The sequence below is a fragment of the Gymnoscopelus braueri genome (assembly GCF_963280865.1).
Source record: "Gymnoscopelus braueri genome assembly, chromosome: 10".
Taxonomy (NCBI): domain Eukaryota; kingdom Metazoa; phylum Chordata; class Actinopteri; order Myctophiformes; family Myctophidae; genus Gymnoscopelus; species Gymnoscopelus braueri.
The window spans coordinates 44,642,472-44,663,373 of record NC_137611.1 but is presented as its reverse complement, the minus strand read 5'-3'; the positions used below and the strand labels follow the sequence as shown (position 1 = coordinate 44,663,373).

Below are 20,902 nucleotides of genomic sequence, written 5' to 3'. Positions count from 1 at the left end.
GAGGTATTTTTACTTTACTGGAGTATTTCCAATTTTCAGTACTTTTACTTCTACTCCACTACATCTCAGAGGCAAAACATTACCCACTTCAGCCCTATATACATTTCAGCCATTTTAAAATAGCCAGAGCTTGTAGATCTGCTATTTTCTAAAAAGAAATTATACAATTTATACATTTGAAAACTTGAAATGGTACTTGGCATAATGAGTACTTTTACTTTTGGTACTTTAAGTACATTTTGATACCAATACTTTTGTACTTTTACTTAAGTACATTTTGAATTCCAGACTTTTACTTGTGACAGGGTATTTTTGCAGTATTGATATTTTTACTTACTTAAGTAAAACATTTGAGTACTTTTTCCACCACTGGTTGTATGTTGCAAAATAGAATAATAGTCTAATATAGTTAAATTGCATGTACACAGGGCACAGGCAGTTTTATATTGTGATCTTGGGTTTGCCTGTGAAAAGTCCAGGATTCAGTTGCAGAGGGTGGTGTTGAATGGGTCTCTGCTAAGCTTGGTGATAAGCTTGGAGGACACTGGCATTGGTGTTGAATGCTGAACTGTAGTAGTCAATGAAGAAAATTCTCGCTTATCAGCTTTATTGTCACAACACAGATTTACAGGTGTAAAATGCTGTCGCACTAGCTCAATCATTTTGTAGTTTTCGTGAGAAGGGAGAAGATAGAGGTAGAGTAAGAGCAGGAGAGAAAAGGGAAATAAACAAAGGATAGAAACTGGTCACATAATCAAATACAGTAGGCTATGTGTTCCTATCAGTTCTAAATGAATGGTGTAAACATGAACTGTGTTCTTAATACAATTCACAATTGACAATTCACCACTAATTACTACTGAAGTTAAGAGAAACATCACTTCTTCTCACAGATCCAGGGAGCTAACATTGAACATTGTCCATTTTTCCATCCTTGTTCGCCCTTCTTGTAGTAAACACAGTTCTTGTCTGCATCGTTAACAGGATATCCTCTGGCCCAGTACCTGCAGGGTAATAAATAACATAATGTACATCCATTCAGTGACTCACATACATTGACTTGTTAGAATTACAATAGAAAACGTCTAAAATGTCTCACTGTGTTGTCAGTGGCATTCCATCCACCCATGTCCATTTGCCCTCAGTCCGTTTCAGACCAATCCAGGGTGAACCATGCCCATCGCCCAGTACTCTGATGAAATCCTGATCATTTGTCAATGATTGAACCATTGTCAATTTTCTTTAAAATATTTATATTTTTGCTATAATCACAGAATTATATCACGTGTGGATGGTGAACACCTTGACATGCACGCACACACACACACACACACACACACACACACACACACACACACACACACACACACACACACACACACACACACACACACACACACACACACACACACACACACACACACACACACACACCTGTTCTTCTTTGCTGTTAATGACAACCAGATCTGCTCCTGTTTTCAGACATTGTGCTCTACTTTCATCCCAAGTTATCCATTTATCAGGTCTGTAATAGAAGCTGTCTCCAAACTTTGGCCATTCACTGGAACACGGCTTGACTAAACAAGGGTCAGGAGTTTTATATTAGACATGTCTAAACAGCAAACTGGAATTTTATATTAGTATGACAAAATATCAAACAGGATATTAGACATGCCTAAACATGAGTTTTATATTAGACTTGTCTAAACACACAACTGGGAAAGAAAGATTTAAAATCCTAATGCTGGTTACATTTGTACACACTTCTGAGTTAAAATAACAGGAATTTATAGTGTTGAACTACAAATGAATGTTAATGTTCCCGACATTGTAACGCTGAACCCTTTTAAATGTATGGTGAAATATATAGAATCCAGGTTTTCTGTGTGCAAATGTGATCTGATCATTTTAATGTTACTCAAACCTATGCCTTTTTTTTTTACATTATGGGATGTGATGAACTAGCAATGAGGAGGGTTTACAATTTGTTTTATGACTACATCCCTGACAATAATTAAAATATCAATAATACATTCATATTCTGTAAAAAGAAAAAAACACGTTTGTATACTCTCTCACCTGCTTGTTCTCTCTTAAGCTGGTTTACTTCACTTTGCAACTGGTCTCTCAGCCTGGGGTTGGGTCTCTCTCTAGGGTCACGTTATTATATCTGGTCAGGGTCAGGTTGTTCAGTAAATGGGTATTGTCTGAATTATCTGCAAAGGAACAAAATGTAAGGATAAACACAACTTTGTTACTACTGAATTATGAGATCAAGCATCTGTGTACCTAGAAAATAAGCTTTGAGAAGACAAATATTCTCAACATGTATAATAAAGTATTAGGAAATTGCTTTATTGCTGTATTAAATTGAAACGTAGACATTTCCTCCAAAATTCTAAGATGTTCCAGAACTTTAAAAAATTGTATCAATAATAGTGAAAATAGTCATTGTGAGCTCGTAGATCATCTTTTTTCACTATATTTTAAATAGGGCTTAAGTGGTTAATTCATAATGTACTTTTTCCCTTCCTAGAAATGCATTGGAGTCAAAAGTACAATATTTGTCTTAAAATAGTAGAGGAAATAGTAGTGGAGTGAAAGTCATCCAACAGGATATCCAAGAAATACAAATACTGAAGTACAGATACAAAAAAAAACAAACTTAAATAATAAATACATTTACTTGAGTATTGTACTCAAGTAAATGTACTTAGTTACTGTCAACCACTGCATTTAACCAACTGATACTCACATTGCAGGGCCATGTCTATGGTTCTCACTGCTATAAGTAGAGCACACAGCACAGTGAGACACACTGCAGCTGCTCTGAAGGTGCCTCTCTCAATGGCGATGGCTCTCTGCACAACTGGAGGATATTAGTACATACAGTTCAACTTTAATATGATCAGCTTCAATGTTTCATTTAAAAGAGGACATAGAATACATATTATATAGTTAAGTGATTTGATGCAATTCAATTGACTCACAACCCCTTCACCTTCAATTTATTTAGAGCACTTCATATGTCTAATGCACAATAATGTATAACATACAATTGTGACTTTCACTTTCACATCATGAAATGAGAGGAGAACTAAAACACAAAGAGGAACAGGCTCAATGTTCATAATGTTTCTTTTTTCTACCCCCGGCCCTTGCTGTTGTATCCTACTGACTCACCTGCCAGTGAGGAGCCCCCAGATTATATAGAGCCTTCGTCCTACTCCTCCCGCCCAACACTCCCTGCTGACAGGTGCCACCCCAGCCTGTAAGAATATGTGCAAATATCACCCTCCCCGCCCGGCTTCCCAGGCCAATTGTGTTCGCATAGACACTCGACAAAGCCAGATGCACCACGATGGATTCAAACCCACAACCTCTGGGGCACTTTTACCACTGCACCACCCGAGCGCCCCGTAATGTTTCTTTTGATTAGTATTCATGGCCTCATTGGCCTGTCCTTTGTAACCACTAACCATTAGGTAACTATTACTTTAAATACTGGCTGACAAGCTGCTGTAATAATGATATGAGAAGAGAGAGAAATGCAGTAAAGTGTATTAATGTGTACCTTGATCTCCTGTAGCCTCCTGTGAGTGGGAGTCTTGGACACTTTCATTGACATACACCATGTTCACCTCCTCTTCTGCTTTCTCCTCCTGCCTCTGTTCCCTGACCCCTCCATCGTACCTCACCCTCTGGGGTCTGACTGGCTTTCCAGAAATATGTGAAGACATCTTAAAGAACACAAAGAAGTAACTCCAAATGAATTAGTAAAAGTATCAAGGTTTTCGTTATGGAACGTTGAGGCCGTTTAAAATAAGTTACTGAGTTATTTTGCATTATTATTATTATTATTATTATTATTATTATTATTATTATTATTATTATTATTACATTTATTATTATTATTATTATTATTATTATTATTATTATTATTATTATTATTATTATTATTATTAACAATTACAGTTACAATACATAGATTCTATGAGAATTGATGTAATGGCAAATTGTCAGTGTGTGGTTGTAAATAGTATTTCTTTCCTTAAAAAAATATATACATCTCAAAAGTTTAAACAAAAGCATCACAACTTTTCATCAATTAAAAACAATTCCAACAAATTTAAATAAATAATGTTTAAGAAGTAAACGCTCCTTTGTGAGCTTGTAGATCTGCTATTTTCACGAGTTTGGGTGACTTTTGGTGACTAAACAAAAAAAAATTGGGAACCACTTGTCTAACGCACACACAGATGCATACAAAGGCCTGAGTTGTATGGATTTTTTTAGACAAAAATAAATGTAGAATTCAATAGTGTTTACATTTAATCTACAGGTGTGCTCATTCTATGACGGAATTCAAAAAAATGCCCTGATAAATAATCGACAATATTTAAGTGAAAATGCAATTTTGAAAATTACAATGAAATAAGAAAATATCTGACAGGATCGGTTTACAGCATTTAGATGCAGCTATAAAGATATATATAATGTGTATATAAGTTCTTTCTTTGATTGTATTCATTTAATTGAATATCCTACAATGTATTAATCCAATGTGTAATATGTCTGACAGTCCTTATCAGTTAGTAAGTTTCCACTCCTCTGTACTCCTCTGTCCCCTCCCCTTTTCTAATAAAGTGCTTGGACGGAGGGGAGTGCGCCATTGTGATTTTGGACCTTGTGAAGTGATTTACATGGTGGTCACAATCCTCGTCGAGTAAAAGAGATCTCATGTGTCACGTGTAAAATTCTTTATCTGTGTGTGATTAACAGCAAGGGGGTTTAAGATTACGATCAAGAACCTAACATTTCACTGGTCCTTCGTGTCGGATCTCTACGTCGTTTTTGGGAGAGGAGGGAAGGACAACACCGCCAGTCTGTCGACAGCCACAGTTCCATTAGACGGCCCTGTGAAAGCCCTGGGTTCACGAACCAGGCCGGTGTTTCTAAGCAAGTCCGGAATCTTCTCTTCAACGAACGACTGCCGAGATCTGAACGTGATCACACACCTATAAGAACACGTAAGTGGTCCTTGTGTGGACATATTGTTGTTATTACTAAGGTTTAATATTGACAAGTGTGTGTGAAATTGTGGATATTTCTTTAAGGTGTTAAAGTTACATTCGCTGGAGTTTGTGTTGTAGTGGCGAGTGGCATATTATAATCTGAAATTGTATACTGAGAAGAGAGTTGAGTGTGTGTTTGTCACGGTGGTTGAAAGCCAGTGGGTCTGACAGCCCCCTCCGGGGAAATCTAGTCATGTAAACTGCTTTGTCTATATTTATTCTATATATCTAGTATAACCCCGATAACAATCTCGGGTGTACGGTGTATGGTTTGGATGTGATAAGTGAGTGATAAGTGCGTGATTCCCTGGGGCACGTCTACACGTGGTGGACGTGGTGAATTTGGGTGTGATACAAGTTGAGCAGTATACAGCAGTGCATAAAAATAACACTCGAAATACATTTAATTACGATAGGAACAAGATATTTACAGTGATTAAAATCATTTCTACACATTGAACGGAACATTATAATAACCACATAGTTCAGTTTTCACCCACATAATAGTAATTGACCGCTAATATGGGGAACTCACAAAAGAAAGAGAAGCCAATAGTTAAGGATCGGAAGTATATGGCTATTTATGCTCCAGGGAGCACTCGGTTCCTGGACAACTGGGCGAAGCATCGTCATTTTGAGGGCAAGCTCAGCCCAGAGGCATGTGCACTGTTAGTGGAGCAGATTAAGACAGATTTGGCCACTACTAAGAGAGAGAAAGTAAAGGAAAGGTTGCGGCAAGAATTAAGAGAAGCTATGATATGGGACAGCCAAGCAAAGGCTAGGCGTGCAGGGATGAGTAAGACAGGTGAAAATAGTGGAACCACAGTGGCTGCGCTAACTACAGAAGAAGATGATTTGGGTTACATTGGTGGAGTACAGAACAGACGGAGAAAAGAGCGAGAGGAAGGTGAGAGAGCGCAGGCAGAGAGAGATCGTGCGCAAAGAGAAAGAGAAGAACTTAGGGCGGTGCGTGCATTAGAGCGAAAGCTTGAAGAGGAAGAAAGAGACAAACAGGACAAAGCTCTAGGAGAAGCTAGAATATTAAAAATGAGGGAGTTTCAAGAAAGAAAGGCCAGGCAGGAGAAATTAGAAGCAGATGTTAGGCTGTTAAAAATGAAAGAACAGGCCCCCTATCTCGCTGATTTAGCTACTGCTGACACCCAAGATTATCAACAACAGGTTGAGACCAAGCCACCGCCAGCCTCTCCGCCAGTGCTTAGATCTAAAGGGAAGAAAGGAGAAGAGACTCAGGGCTCCAATTTCTGTGGCGTCAGTGTGAGCGCTCCCCCGCCGTACCCGTACATACCACCACAGTTGTATCCAAACCCCTATGCAGTAGAGAAACAAGGGTTTAATTTAGCAGCCCAAGTAGAGACACATCAGTTTCCACTGGTAGAAATGCCCAACATAGTTTGGGACCCCACCTTGATAGCAGGACAAAGGCCCCCCGGAGCACCAGCTGCCCCTATAATAGCCGCTAATGATCCAAGACTGGAGCGTATGGTGTTAGCTTATCGCGCTTGGACGCCTCAGCAGCTCAGTGATGCCTGTAACGGTTTGCATAACCCTAAGGATGATGTTGAAAGACATATTGAAGAGTTTAAACAGCTAATTAAGGGTTGGCATTTGAATGGATTGGAGGTTTTGAGCTGTTTACGGGTAATTTACGGCCATAAATTGGCACGTATACAGGGAGTGTATACTGGGATGGAAGGAGAATTGCCGTTCGCTGGTTATATGGACGCTGTTACTAGCGCTGCATTTGAGGTTGCATTGACAGGGGTGTGGGCGAACATACGCGAGGTTTTCCGTTTAGTCTCAGACTATACACAAATCACTGACACCAGACAGAAGCCAGGAGAGGATGTGATAGATTTCAGAAGTAGAATGGAAACCGTTTTTCGACGGTGCAGTGGCATTCCTCATGAAATAGCAGAGAACTCAGCATACCAACAGCATTTGAAGTCAGCCATCTTAAATGGCACACTTGTGCACCTGCGAGATTTTGTTAACAAGAACAATGTCACTCAGCGTAGCTGCACTGTGAGTCACATGATGGATCATTTAACAACAGCCCAAACTTACCATCAGAAAAAGAAAGAAAGGGAAGACAGTGCCCCTAAACAGGTGTTTATGGTTGATGTTGCCTACCTAGATAAGTCAAAGGGCAGGAAGGTAGGAGCAAAAAGGGCCCCCAACACATGTTTTAGGTGTGGTCGTTTAGGCCATTTTGTGGCTGATTGTAGATCTAGCACGACAGTAGAGGGCTGGGATGATGACAAGCGTAAAAAGGGAAAGCCACGTAGACCTAGGCGCCAGGAGGAAGAGGAAGATAGTGATCGCACTGAATGACTAGGCGTGGACCGTGAGGAAGAGTACCATGACCGTATGAACTTTGTAAATGCCGATCCTCCATTAGAACCTATATTTGATATAGCTCTAGTAACAGAGGCGTTAGCTGCAATGTCCAACAATGAAATTAAGCCTATGCGTACTCTTATGGTCAATGGTGTGCTGATTGAGTTCCTATGTGATACTGGTGCCGATACCTCAGTGATGAAAACAGAAATCCCTGGCATGTGGCCCAAGTCTAAGAGTATTTTTGTAAAGTCTGCTAATGGCCAAATGAATGAGAGGCCAGTGTCCAAACCGTTAAAAGTTGTAGATGGTTCTAAGACAGTGTTCCTAACCTTTGTTTACGCCCCAGATTGCCCTGTTCACCTGTTAGGACGTGATGGCATGATTAAACTAGGCCTGAGTATAGTCCCCACGAGTAAGGGTATGCGTGCCATCACAGCAGAGGAGACAATACAGGAGCAAGTTTATGTGCAGCAGTCCCTAGATCAGCCATGTTATTTTTGGACATTAGACATGCCAAATCCAGATATCACAGGGACGGGCCCCTTTTTGTTATCTCAGATAACCAAACGTGATAAGCAAGAGGTCATGCAATTAGGGGCACTACATGTTACATTAAGATACAAGAGACGTCCAGGCCCAGATCCTGAGTATGATAAGCTGGTCACACATCTACAGAAGCCACAGAGAGTTTCTTTTAACCATATTTATGAGGATAGTAATGGCAATGCAGCAGTCTCAGTCTCCCTTACACAAGAAGCAGATATGGTAATGGGGTTAGGAAAGACACCTCACATGTCATTAGCAAGAGGTGTAGGGGAAACCTGGCGTGAATTAAAACAGTTAGTTCGCAGTGGAGTCGCCAGGAGTGATTGGGTACGACAGACAGATGGGTGGGAGACTAGTGGGCACATGAGAAGGAAAGGCTTAGGTTTCACTCTAAGCATGACCCCAGCTGTCCACTTAGATGTACCCCTTCGCTCATGACAAATCATGTTCTCACAGGAGGACGCACAGGCACTAGCTAATGTGCCAGCCTCTTTATGGTCCTCAGGTAAAACGGACGTTGGCAGAATGACCACAGCTCGCCCCATACAAGTCACCCCTTGTAATGAACATCGTCCTAATGTTAGACAGTACCCCTTAAAACAGGATGCTTTGGATGGCATACGCCCAGTAATCAGGGATATGCTCGAGGCTGGTATCATAAGAAAAGATCCAGATGCTATGTGTAATACGCCCATTTTTTCCTGTCAAGAAAGCAGATGGGAAATCATGGCGTTTAGTTCAAGATCTCCGCCAGGTCAACAGTTCTGTGCTGCCCATCGCTTCAATGGTCCCTGATCCACACACGTTGCTTAATGGCCTCAATCCAAATAGTTTATGGTTTTCAGTCATTGACCTGTCAAATGCATATTTCTCTATTGAGGTTGAGAGAGAGAGTCAGGGGTGGTTTGGGTTCACGTATGATTGTGAGAAGCTCACTTACAATCGTCTTCCACAAGGATTTGTTAACAGTCCAGCAATTTTCTCTAGGGAGATAGCTAAATGTTTGGCCAGTTTCACCCCCCCAGGTTCATCTCAGGTCATTACATATGTGGACGACATGTTAGTAGCCTCCCCTACACGTGAGGAATGTGTAGCATGCACAGTTAAGCTTTTAAAGCACTTACAGGTCACGGGCAATAAAGTCTCGAAAGATAAGTTTCAGTTTGCACAAGAGAGTGTTCGTTTCCTAGGCCATACACTCAGTGGAGAGGGCCGTTGTTTACATTCTGATCGAAAGGCAGCCTTGTTAAATGCACCAAAACCCACGACTAAGAGACACATGATGCAATTTCTGGGTCTAACAAACTACTGTAGAGCGTGGGTCCCCGAATATGCTTTTGTCACTCAACCACTGCTAGATTTGTTGTACTTAGATGAGCTGCCTGCCTCTGCCAAATTAGTTTGGAATGCACAAGCAGAAGAAGCTTTTGTTAAGTTAAAACAGATGTTGACGAGCTCCTCAGTGTTAGCTCTGCCCGATTACACTAAGCCCTTTATTCAAACAGCTGATGTGAAAGATGGTTTTATGACTTCAGTCCTGTTGCAAAAGCAAGGAGATAAGTTAAGGCCTCTAGGATTTTACTCTAAACGATTAGACCCTGTGTCACAGGCCCTACCGCCGTGTGTCCAAGCTATCTGTGGAGCAACTATGGCGATTGAATGTACAGCTGAGATTGTGTTGTTTCACCCACTCACACTAAAGGTCCCCCATGCAGTATCCCTTCTGTTAAATGAGACTCGAATGGCATTTCTCTCTCCTGCCAGGTTCCTATCGATGTCTGCCACATTATTTTCTCAGCCCCATCTCACAATAGTTCGTTGTGGTATTTTAAACCCCTCCACACTCCTCCCTACGCCCTTAGATGGAGAACCACATAATTGTAAAGAATTGACTGAGCGTTGTTGTAAGCCCCGTGCTGACCTCTCGGACCAACCTCTGCCCAAGGGGGAGGTGTGGTTTGTTGATGGTTCAGCGTCTAAGTCACCTTTAGGTGTTAACCAAGTTGGTTTTTCTGTTGTGTCTGCAACCACTATTATAAAGGCAGGCCAGCTTCCGCCTTCGTATTCAGCACAGTCTGCGGAACTAGTTGCTTTGACTTCAGCCTGTAAGGCAGCGAAGGGTGTAGATGTTACAATCTACACTGATAGCCAGTACGCATTTTCTACTTTGTTTACGTTTGCGGCACAGTGGGCACGCAGAGGTATGATGACCTCGACTGGCAGACCTGTGAAGCACGCAGTGTTGCTAACTGACCTGATAGAAGCAGTATTACTTCCGCGTTCCATCGCTGTCTGTAAATGTGAGGCACACACTAACAGTGTTTCTCCAGTAGCGCGTGGGAATGCATTTGCTGACAAAATAGCGAAGGAAGCCAGCCTAGGTTCCCATGGGTCTTATCTTGTTATGTCTGCCACCAGTGAGACAGAACCAATATCACACACAGTATTACGTGATATGCAAAACCAGTCGCCTGCATCTGAGGTTAGGAAATGGATCCGTGATGGAGCTGTTCATAATCAATTTGAAATATATTGCATACATGGAAAACCAATACTACCTGTGTCATTGTTTCGCTTAGCCGCACATTTGAGTCATGATCGGGTCGGTCATGTCTCAACAGGTGGAATGGTACACCTAGTTAAGCAGCATTTTCACACTTATAATTTTCAAAATTATGCTAAACAATTTTGTAGGGCGTGCATCACATGTTGTAGGCATAACGCGCAAGGTAACGAAAGGCCGAAAAGAGGCAAGTTTCCCCCTGCAACATATCCATTCCAGTTTGTTCACATGGATTTTATACAGCTAAACGCTACTGTAGGAGGCTATAAGTACTGTCTCAACATGATCTGTCCATTTTCCAAATGGATTTACATATTCCCATCACGTGATAACACTGCACTAACGGTGGCAAAAGCCATATGTAAGACTATAATTCCTAACAGAGGGATTCCAGAGGCCTTGTACAGTGATAATGCTCCCCATTTTCGAAATGAAGTAATACAACTTATGTCATCACAACTGGGTATTAAGTTAAATTATCATTGTAGTTATCACCCACAGTCAGCTGGCCTTATTGAAAAGTTTAACGACACGGTAAAACTAAGATTGAAGAAAATTACAGATGTGTCAAAACGCCCATGGATAGAATGCATCTCATTAGTGGAATTGTACATGAGAATAGTACCTACGACTAAGGGCCCAACCCCTTTTGAAATTGTTAATGGTAAAGAATTTAGACTCCCACTTTTGGACCCCATTCAGACAGCACAGGATGTAGATGAAAACAAAACCCTGGCTGACTGGATGATTACTGTATTTAACAGCAAGCAGGTCCAAAGTGCCAATAATCTGCCAGTCTTTCCTTTGTCTTTACAGGAGCAATCGGGATTGGAGCCTGGTGATCAAATCCTGATAAAGATCATCAAGCGGAAATACTGGAATTCTCCTCGTTGGGAGGGTCCATTCCAAGTCCTGGTCACGACGCCCACCGCTGTAAAGATACAAGAGCGTGAGACGTGGATTCACAAGAGCCACTGTAAATTGGTTCGAACATTATCAGACATTTAAGTAATAGGAGTGCTAAAGCCAGCAGCGGGTGGGGCCGAGCTGATAGCGCTACGGTCAGACCCAAACCTGGAGAAGACTCCCATTAGAATAATCCCCTTCCCCATTCCTATTACACCTAGAATTGAGAATGAAGCACCTCTGGTATTTTTGTGTGATTTTTATTATTTCTATGAGTGTATCATATATTTGTATTATTAAAGTTACTCGTAAATCGAGGAGTGTTGACGAAAATGTTACTCACCGCCTAAATCTAAATGCTTGGTATAATTACGCTAATCAAATTGCTAAGACTAATGGTGACAAGGAGTGTTATGTTTGCACACACATGCCTACATCTGCATCACATCCTACGTTAAATGCTGTACCGTTGACTGGTCGTGAATGTGATTGCCTCGAATCCAAAATCGCTGGTGAGCCTTGGGAGAAAATGACTTTGAAGTACATGCACCTGAATGGAACCAACAGCAGCTATCTGCCGTGTAAACCGTACCATCAGTTTAAATACGACCTAAATAGCACACTGTTGAGTCCTTATGTCACTCTGAAACCTAACGTAGTGTTCCCTACTTGTTATGTTCGCGCTGGCTCTGTGAATTTGGGTCAGATCAACGAACACAACTGTAAAAAGACATTAATGCTGACTCCCCCATGTTTGAGTAGGACCACTAAGTACGGAGTTTGTGAAGCATTCAATCTCACTGGTATCCCGTGTCCATGGAAAAATGTAGACAAAGAAGGCAATATTACAGCCCACCGGTGTAGATTTGTTAGTAATGCTTTTATGGTAGCAAAAAATGGCACATATCCGCTAGATAATGTGTTCTGGATGTGTGGAATGAAGGCGCTTTTAAGACTTCCTCCCGATTGGGCGGGGGTGTGCGCCCCCATTAGAATAAGAGACCACACGTTTATTATCTCTGCTGAGCCACATCCAATTGCTGCCATTACACACCGTGTCTCTCGTTCAATAGGTGACGCACATGACCCCATCTGGGGTTCCAATGTTCCAGACGAGATGAAACTTTGGTCCACCGCCAATAAGGTTGGTTTGTCTCTCTTTCCCCATCTTGGAGTGGGAAAGCTTATGTTACGTGTAGAGACAATTAACTATAGACTTAGCCTGTTCCTCAACGCTACAATGACAATTGGAGAGGCCCAAAACCGTGAGTTGACTCAGCTTCGTTTAATGGCCCTCCAGAATAGATGGACTCTTGACCTCTTGACCGCTGCGAGTGGGGGGGTCTGCGTTCTTATAAACACGACCTGTTGTGTTTATATTTCAGATGACATTAATTCCAAGAATGTTAGTGACGCAATGCAAAACCTTCGTGACCTCCAAAAAGCTATCAAAGGTGACTATCACCCTGCTCTAGAACAGGGGTGGCTGACGTGGCTATTTGGGGGGGGGTGGGTCCAAAGTCTGTGTAAAATCGGAACAATACTGCTTTGTGTTCTGTTGTTACTATGCGTGGTATCTGTCTGTGTAGGACCATGTATCAAAGCATTAGTGAACCGTATGGTCAATGAAAAGGTCGTTCAGACATATGCGGCGTTGTCTCAGACTGATGACGAGATGTGTCCTAAGAGCTCCACTCCACACGAGAGTGTGTATTCTCTTCGAGCCCTATTTGAGAGTGACATAGAAAGTAGTCCCAAGGCCACTGGAAGCGAAGAGGCAGATGGTTGAGTTGTTGGTTTGATTAATAAAAATCCTGGTATGATATCCATTTTGAAAATGTGAAAGCAAGAAAAATGTGATTGATGTTTTTAGGAGTATTAATTAAATGAACAAAAGCAGGAAATGACAGGATCGGTTTACAGCATTTAGATGCAGCTATAAAGATATATATAATGTGTATATAAGTTCTTTCTTTGATTGTATTCATTTAATTGAATATCCTACAATGTATTAATCCAATGTGTAATATGTCTGACAGTCCTTATCAGTTAGTAAGTTTCCACTCCTCTGTACTCCTCTGTCCCCTCCCCTTTTCTAATAAAGTGCTTGGACGGAGGGGAGTGCGCCATTGTGATTTTGGACCTTGTGAAGTGATTTACATGGTGGTCACAATCCTCGTCGAGTAAAAGAGATCTCATGTGTCACGTGTAAAATTCTTTATCTGTGTGTGATTAACAGCAAGGGGGTTTAAGATTACGATCAAGAACCTAACAATATCTTTTTAATCTTCAGATAATGAATGCATGTTTTGAGACAAAAATGAATATATAATTTACATTTAATCTTCAGGTGTGCTCATTCTATGACAGACTTAAATGAATACATAAAAGGTCATTAAATTTAACATTTTCTAAAAATGCCCGCTGAATAATGGACAATATTAAAATGAAAAGTATATTTTGAAAATGTAAATGAAATAAGGCTAATGCTTTTTAATCTTAAACTATAAAAAATGCATTAGAGACACAAATGAATGTATAATTCAATAGCATTTACTTTTCATCTCCAGGTGTGCTCATTCTATGACCGAATGAAAAAGCTAAATAAAATGACATCGCTTTATCATTTTCAAATCCTACCCTGCGCAATAATAGTAGGATTCGAAAATGATAAAGCAATGACATTTTATTTAGCTCATAGAAAGAGCACACCTGGAGATTAAATGTAAATGCTATTGAATTATACATTCATTTTTGTCTCAAAAAATGCATTTATCAGCTGAAGATTAAAAAGCATTAGCCTTATTTAATTTACATTTTCAAAATAGTCTTTTCATTTGAGAATTGTCCATTATTTAGCAGGGCATGTTTTGAAAATGTTAAATCAAATGATCTTTTATGTATAATTTAAATTCCGTCATAGAATGAGCACACCTGAAGAATAAATGTAATGTACTATATAATCTTTTGTCTCAAACAATGTGTTCATTATGTGAAGATTAAAAGGTATTTCTCTTATTTCATTAAAAATGGGATTAGCATTTTGATTTTAATATTGTCCACTATTAGCTGCGCATTTTTGGAAAATTAAAAATCAAATTATCTTTTATTTATCAATTGAAATCTGTCATAGAATGAGCATACTTAAGATGAATTAAAAATTATATTGTATTTTCATTCAAATAACGTCACAAAAATCCCTTGACATCCTGAAGATTAAAAAACATTTCTCTTAAACAGTCATCCCATGCCACATTCAAAAAAGAAAATATGGATTTACAACATGATACAGGCTGGGTAAAACAATGTATAGTAGAAACTCTGACAGTTAATAATGTGCATATATTATGCATTAAGTAATTATTTATGATATAATGTACTTTACAGTACTGTATATTTAAATGTTTAAATGTTATCTTACTCACTTCGTCCAATATCTGATGTGCTATATTGGTCTTCACTGTTCCAGAATAGATTCCGAGCTATACTGTCTGTTCTAGTCTGACTTTAACACTGTCAACCCCAGCAAGTACTTTTGGACATGTGAACATGGGCATTCTCTTTCACTTGTGGTAGGGTGGGGTGGGGCGTTTGGGTGGGGGGGAAGCCAACCCCAAACCCGCCACCCTTGTATTTTTCACAAACAAAAGTGAAACCCATTTTTCTTAATCTTATCTTTTCTAAGACATTTTTATAATAAACAAATGCCTGACTGTAACAAATAAATGTAGGCTACATTGCAGCAGGAAAAGTATGGATGTTTTGCTTGATTCCTTCAAATTATCCAATAAATAAATAAACAAACAAACAAACAAAATGCATAAGCAAAGACAAACATGTACAGTAGTAAAGTATGTTGCTTATAGCCTAAGAGTCAACATCTTCAATAACAAATAAGACTACTATGAAAGTAAACAAAACAAACATTGATGTGTTACAACTGCATAATGACAGAACTGTTTCTGGCCTGATTTCTTAGTCTAGCTGACATGCATAAAGACCACATCCTGTTGAAGAGGACAAACAGTTACTTCCTCTTCTTAGAAACAGAAAAAAACGAAGTAATGTCACTCCATATTATATATAGACCCAAAGGTCAGTTTGTATTGTACATCGTGCAGTGTCTTCTAGGCCTACTGTATTGTTAATACTTTATTTTACTGTTTCTGTGATTGTTTTATTGCTATTTTTTGCTGGTTTCTTTTTGATGCAATGTTGAGGAGCTGAAACCTAAGAAATACTCTTATAATGGGACGTGACAATAATGTTGAATCCACATGAATCAAACATGAAACATTTGTCAAACATGCATGTACAAGCTCACAACACGTTGCGCTGCAGCGACTTATGAGCTTGAAGTCCGGGCGTTTCGGGCCATATTTTGATGGAATTGTGCACTTTACGATAAAAGCATGAAATTTGGCACACAGTTAGGGCATGCCATAAGGAAAATCTTTGGCTATAGGGCCATCGCAGATTTGTCCAGTGGTAACCATGGCAGCCATTTTCCAAAATGTCCTCCATATGCTGTTATTTTACCAATAACTCAGGTTCTAGACAACCTAGGATCTTGATTCTGGTGACTAATCCTACATTTTCAAGGATGAAGAATACAGTGGTACTATTTAGATTTGTCCTGTGGTAACCATGGCAGCCATTCTTCAAAATGGCCGCCACCTGCTGTCATTTTACCAATAACTCAGGTGCTAGACCACCTAGGATCTCGATTCTGATGACTAATCCTACATTTTCAAGGATGAGGAATACAGTGGTACTATTTACAACATGCTAGTAACTACCTAACTAACTACAGTACATGAGGAGGCTGATACTTGCGTCATATTACAGACGGCAGCCCAACGCCTCCACTTGACTGAGCTGTGGGTTGCTTTTGGAACAGGGAAAAGTTTCGTAACTTAGCAGCTCATGAGATGGCAAGGGCATTAGGCCCAGATCGATGCTTAGCCTTACCCATGTTCCATGGCTTTACTGGATGTGACACAGTGTCATCTTTTGGAGGCAGAGGCAAGAAGACGGCATGGGAGACCTGGAAAACCTATGGTGACGTCACACGTGCCTTCAGTTCCTTAGCTGCCACCCCAGACAAAATAGATGACTGGATGGAGCCACTGGAGCGATTTGTGGTATTGCTCTATGACCGCACTAGCGGCCAGGCATCAGTGAATCAGGCACGGAAGCAGCTATTCACCCAGAAGGGCAGAACAATTGATGGACTCCCCCCAACACGAGGCACGAGCTGTACTGATTCAACATACAAAGCTGGCCACTGCTGGGGACAGGCGATGGTTGCAGCCCCTGAACTCCCATCCCCAGGTGAATGGGGGTGGAAGAGGAAGGAGACAGGTGAATACAAATAATTTAATCCACTTCTTTACACTTGTAAACCTGTGATCTGACAATAAAGCTGATTCTAATTTTGACAGGAGGATGGGAAGTGCACTGGACCACACAGAAGCGAGCCTGGCCTGTCGGGAACTCCTCCGCTGTGGTTGCAAAAAGGGATGCAGTGGACAATGCAGATGTGTTTAGGCAGCACTTCAGTGTACTGCCCTTTGCTACTGTGGTGGACTGTGCAACTAACATTGTGTAGATTATCTGGCTTTATTGAATAGACCCCTTAACAGACGACGTCACACTGATAAGAACCATTATGCGCAGAACCATTATGCGCGGAACCAGTATGCGCGCAATCAATGAAACCCATTCTATCAGGTCTCGCTAGGACACGCCTCACTAGCCAACACACAAGAGGGGGTTGGGGTGTGCTGAAATCAGCGCACCCCAAAACAACAGGTTGAGAATTGATTGCCTGAAACAATCACCTGTGTGTCCAGTCTCAATGTTGGTAAACAAATAATTGGTCTATATGCCATTAGGCTATGACTCATGAGTACTCTGCCTTTGTTGTGTCTTATAGTCCATTGAAAATAATTATGCAATACTACTACTAATAAAATAAACAGTGAAGTACTGCATTCTTGACTCTCACGTGTCAGTTTGAAGACATGTACTGTACTACATCATTACATATTTTGATAGGTTTACTATTATTTAATTAACTGAATGCCAGATATATGTAGTTAGGTAGTAGCATGTTGTATAATAGTACCACTATATTCCTCATCCTTGAAAATGTAGGATTAGTCACCAGAATCAAGATCCTAGGTGGGCTAGAACCTGAGTTATTGGTAAAATAACAGCAGATGGAGGCCATTTTGGAAAATGGCTGCCATGGTTACCACAGGACAAATCTGCGATGGCCCTATAGCCAAAAATGTTCCTTATGGCATGCCCTAACTGTGTGCCAAATTTCATGCTTTTATCGTAAAGTGCACGATTCTTGCCCGAAACGCCCGGACTATTGTAGATCCTTCGGCAAACACATTTGGTGTTGAGGGGGAAAAGGAAGGGACAAAATATAGACCCCCGGTGGACCCTGGTCAATGAAGTATATAGGGTTTAAGTGGTAAAAACTGTACTCACACTCTATAGAGGAAGAAACATGAACCATTGGCATCAACCTGACCAGAGGTTCCACATGAGGAACCAATCCTCTCACTTCAGTTTTCATGTCAGCAGCCTCGGCACAAGAGTTGAATGAGAAGTTTATTAACATTATAAACTAAATTCTCCCCCAGGTCCTCTCTCTCCTACTTGTAACTTGGACAACCAAGCAGCACCTTTAATTGAGCAAGGCAGTTTTTAGATCCAAATAATGTCACACAAATGAAAATGGCATGTGCAAGCCATGTGCATCCTCACGTCATATGTTGATGCTTTGTCAAAACCTATCCATTTCACGTACATTACCATGTTGACAAAGACGGAATTCCAACGACTAGAACAATGCCGAAGCAGCAGAAGTGGTCATCACTACGAGGCACCAGCTGAGCAAGTGTGCACACTTGCTCAGCTGTTGCCTCGCTCATGCGGCACGCACTCACTTCGTGTGCCTCACTTCGTGAAGTCCGCTTCTGATGCACCTGCCTTGTTATTTTTTAAACGTGTTTTCAATGTTTTTTCTTATGTTTTCAATGTTCAGTCTACATGGTGAGCATTATGCACACCAACTACCCTGAACATTAGAAAGCGATGCTAAGGGGTACCCACTACCCAGTGTGGCGTTGACCCATAATGCCAAGGGGGTCCTGTCCAGGCATCAGTATGTGACAAATTGTAAGTGAGAATGTGTTGGCCATTAACACACAAAAACACACCGTACAGAACAATCAATAGACTCTTTACTGCAGAGTGTACGTGTAAAAGTGAGGTGTTACATTCTGTCCGGGGAAAGTGAATGAAATGTTCTCTTCACCTCCGTCAACCACTGCTGTTGCTGTACTATAGGCTACCGTAAAACAATTGGCGAATAAAGTGATTCTGATTTTCAAACAGCTTTATAGAGCGTAAAAATGAAAAGAAGTTCAATTTTGTTGAGTTCAAAATAGTGGCAATGCTGGTATTGTAGATAATAATGGTAACTAGAAATGTAGATTGATATCACAAATAATGCTTTTGAACATCAGTTTGTAGTCGTTTACACTTTTTCTCAAAGCAAGAAACAGGTGTGTTTAAAACACAGCCCCACACTTCCTGTCTCATGTTATATTTATTGTAGTAAGAACAGCAATGCTGCTGCTGTCAGGCAGAAACCTGTCCAAAACCATGTCCAAAACAGTTCCTTATTTATTCAATAAAATAAATAAAAAGGAATAGTGACAATAGCCGATTTATAAGCTATTTGCCCATAGCTGGGACAGTGGTTGACAGGTGCCAGGGCCTGTGTGTCCACACATCGGTGGGCCTGCGTGCCATGTCTCATGGGGCCCCTTCCTGCTTTGCGATCCTCCACAGCTTAGTCTAGGACCGCAAAGTACCCAGTTAGCGTGTGTGGCCACCAGGAAACAACACATGAGTCTTGGTGGTGAAGAGGCTGTGTTCCGGAAGGAGACCTACACGCTCTGAGCCTATTTTTACCCCCTGCAAAGAGGGCTTGTTAGCGACAGCAGCTGAAAGCAGAAAGTTGCAAGCAGAAGCAGCACGATGCAACATGCACTAACTACACTACTACCGCAGTACTACTGCACATACCTACACACCCTGCAAACACACATACTGTACACTGCCGATGCAGTTAGTATTATCTCTGCCAGGCCGACAGGCTATAGCCGATCTACGACCCCCGATCTCGACACGTTGTGAGCTTGTAGATTGGCTATTTGAACTATTTTAAAATGTTTTTCAAGATAGTTAATAATGCCTAAAAGTTTAGGCATAAGGGGCAAGATAGGTCCTACGGATTCATTAAATATTTGTTGTTACATTATCATTAACATCTTGGTGTTTTGCTAATTATTTGGGGGCCCACCTGCAATACCCTGAAGGCCCATCAACCTGTGGGCCCCGGCCCACAGGTTGAGAACCACTGCAATAGGGGGTCCTTGGCATGGGGGTCCTTTTGGGAACCCCTGATCTGGGGGAGCGTTTTGCTGAGTATGCACGCTCTATGACGGCGTCTTTTCTCAGGCCATCTGGGGATTCAAACTACAGCAGCGTCCATCAGGTCAGGAGGCGGTCCTCATTGACCTTCACTGCACCATGTGACTGCTTTTAACCTGCACCTGCAGAGATGTTGGTGTCCCACAGTCAGCACAGGAACAGATGGAACTCTGAGCCATAGGACTGACAGGGAAGGACATGCACACAAGCACGCATGCAGGAAGGACACGCACACACGCAGGAAGGCACACACACACACACACACACACACACACACACAGACACAGACACAGACACACACACACACACACACACACACACACACACACACACACACACACACACACACACACACACACACACACACACACACACACACACACACACACAGACATACAGACAGACAGACACACGTAGAGCAAGAACAATGTCAAAGAGAGAGAGAAAAGCAAACTAGAGAGGATCATCACTAAAGAAAACCTTCCTCCACAATCATCACAGAGAGAGAGAGAGAGAGAAAGGGGGGGAGAGAGACAGACACACACACACACACACTCACTCACTCACTCACTCACTCACTCACTCACTCACTCACTCACTCACTCACTCACTCACTCACTCACTCACTCACTCACACACACACACACACACACACACACACACACACACACACACACACACGCACACACGCACACACGCACAGATACACAGAGAGAGAGAGAGAGAGAGAGAGAGAGAGAGAGAGAGAGAGAGAGAGAGAGAGAGAGAGAGAGAGAGACAGAAAGAGAGAGTGGGACAGAAAGACAGAAAGACAGAAAGACAGAAGGAGAAATAATGTATTTTCTTTATTATATATTTTGTTATCGGGATACACACAGACCTCAGCCAGGATTCTGCCTCTCCAAACTGGCAACCTTCCAGTGCCTGTCCA

The 20,902-nt window shown here is 41.3% G+C and overlaps 1 protein-coding gene across 1 annotated transcript; it reads right to left on the bottom strand.

Moving 5' to 3' along the window:
* Positions 1 to 2,127: 2,127 nt before the first annotated feature.
* On the bottom strand, positions 2,128 to 14,951 carry LOC308093604 (uncharacterized protein; the record flags this gene model as incomplete). Its single annotated transcript, XM_080439936.1, has 4 exons — positions 14,877 to 14,951; positions 3,575 to 3,740; positions 2,756 to 2,869; positions 2,128 to 2,216 (listed from the first exon to the last, which is right to left on the bottom strand). Exons 2-4 carry the CDS (start codon positions 3,738 to 3,740, stop codon positions 2,128 to 2,130), a joined length of 369 nt encoding a protein of 122 aa, XP_080296062.1. The 5' UTR covers positions 14,877 to 14,951.
* Positions 14,952 to 20,902: the final 5,951 nt, after the last annotated feature.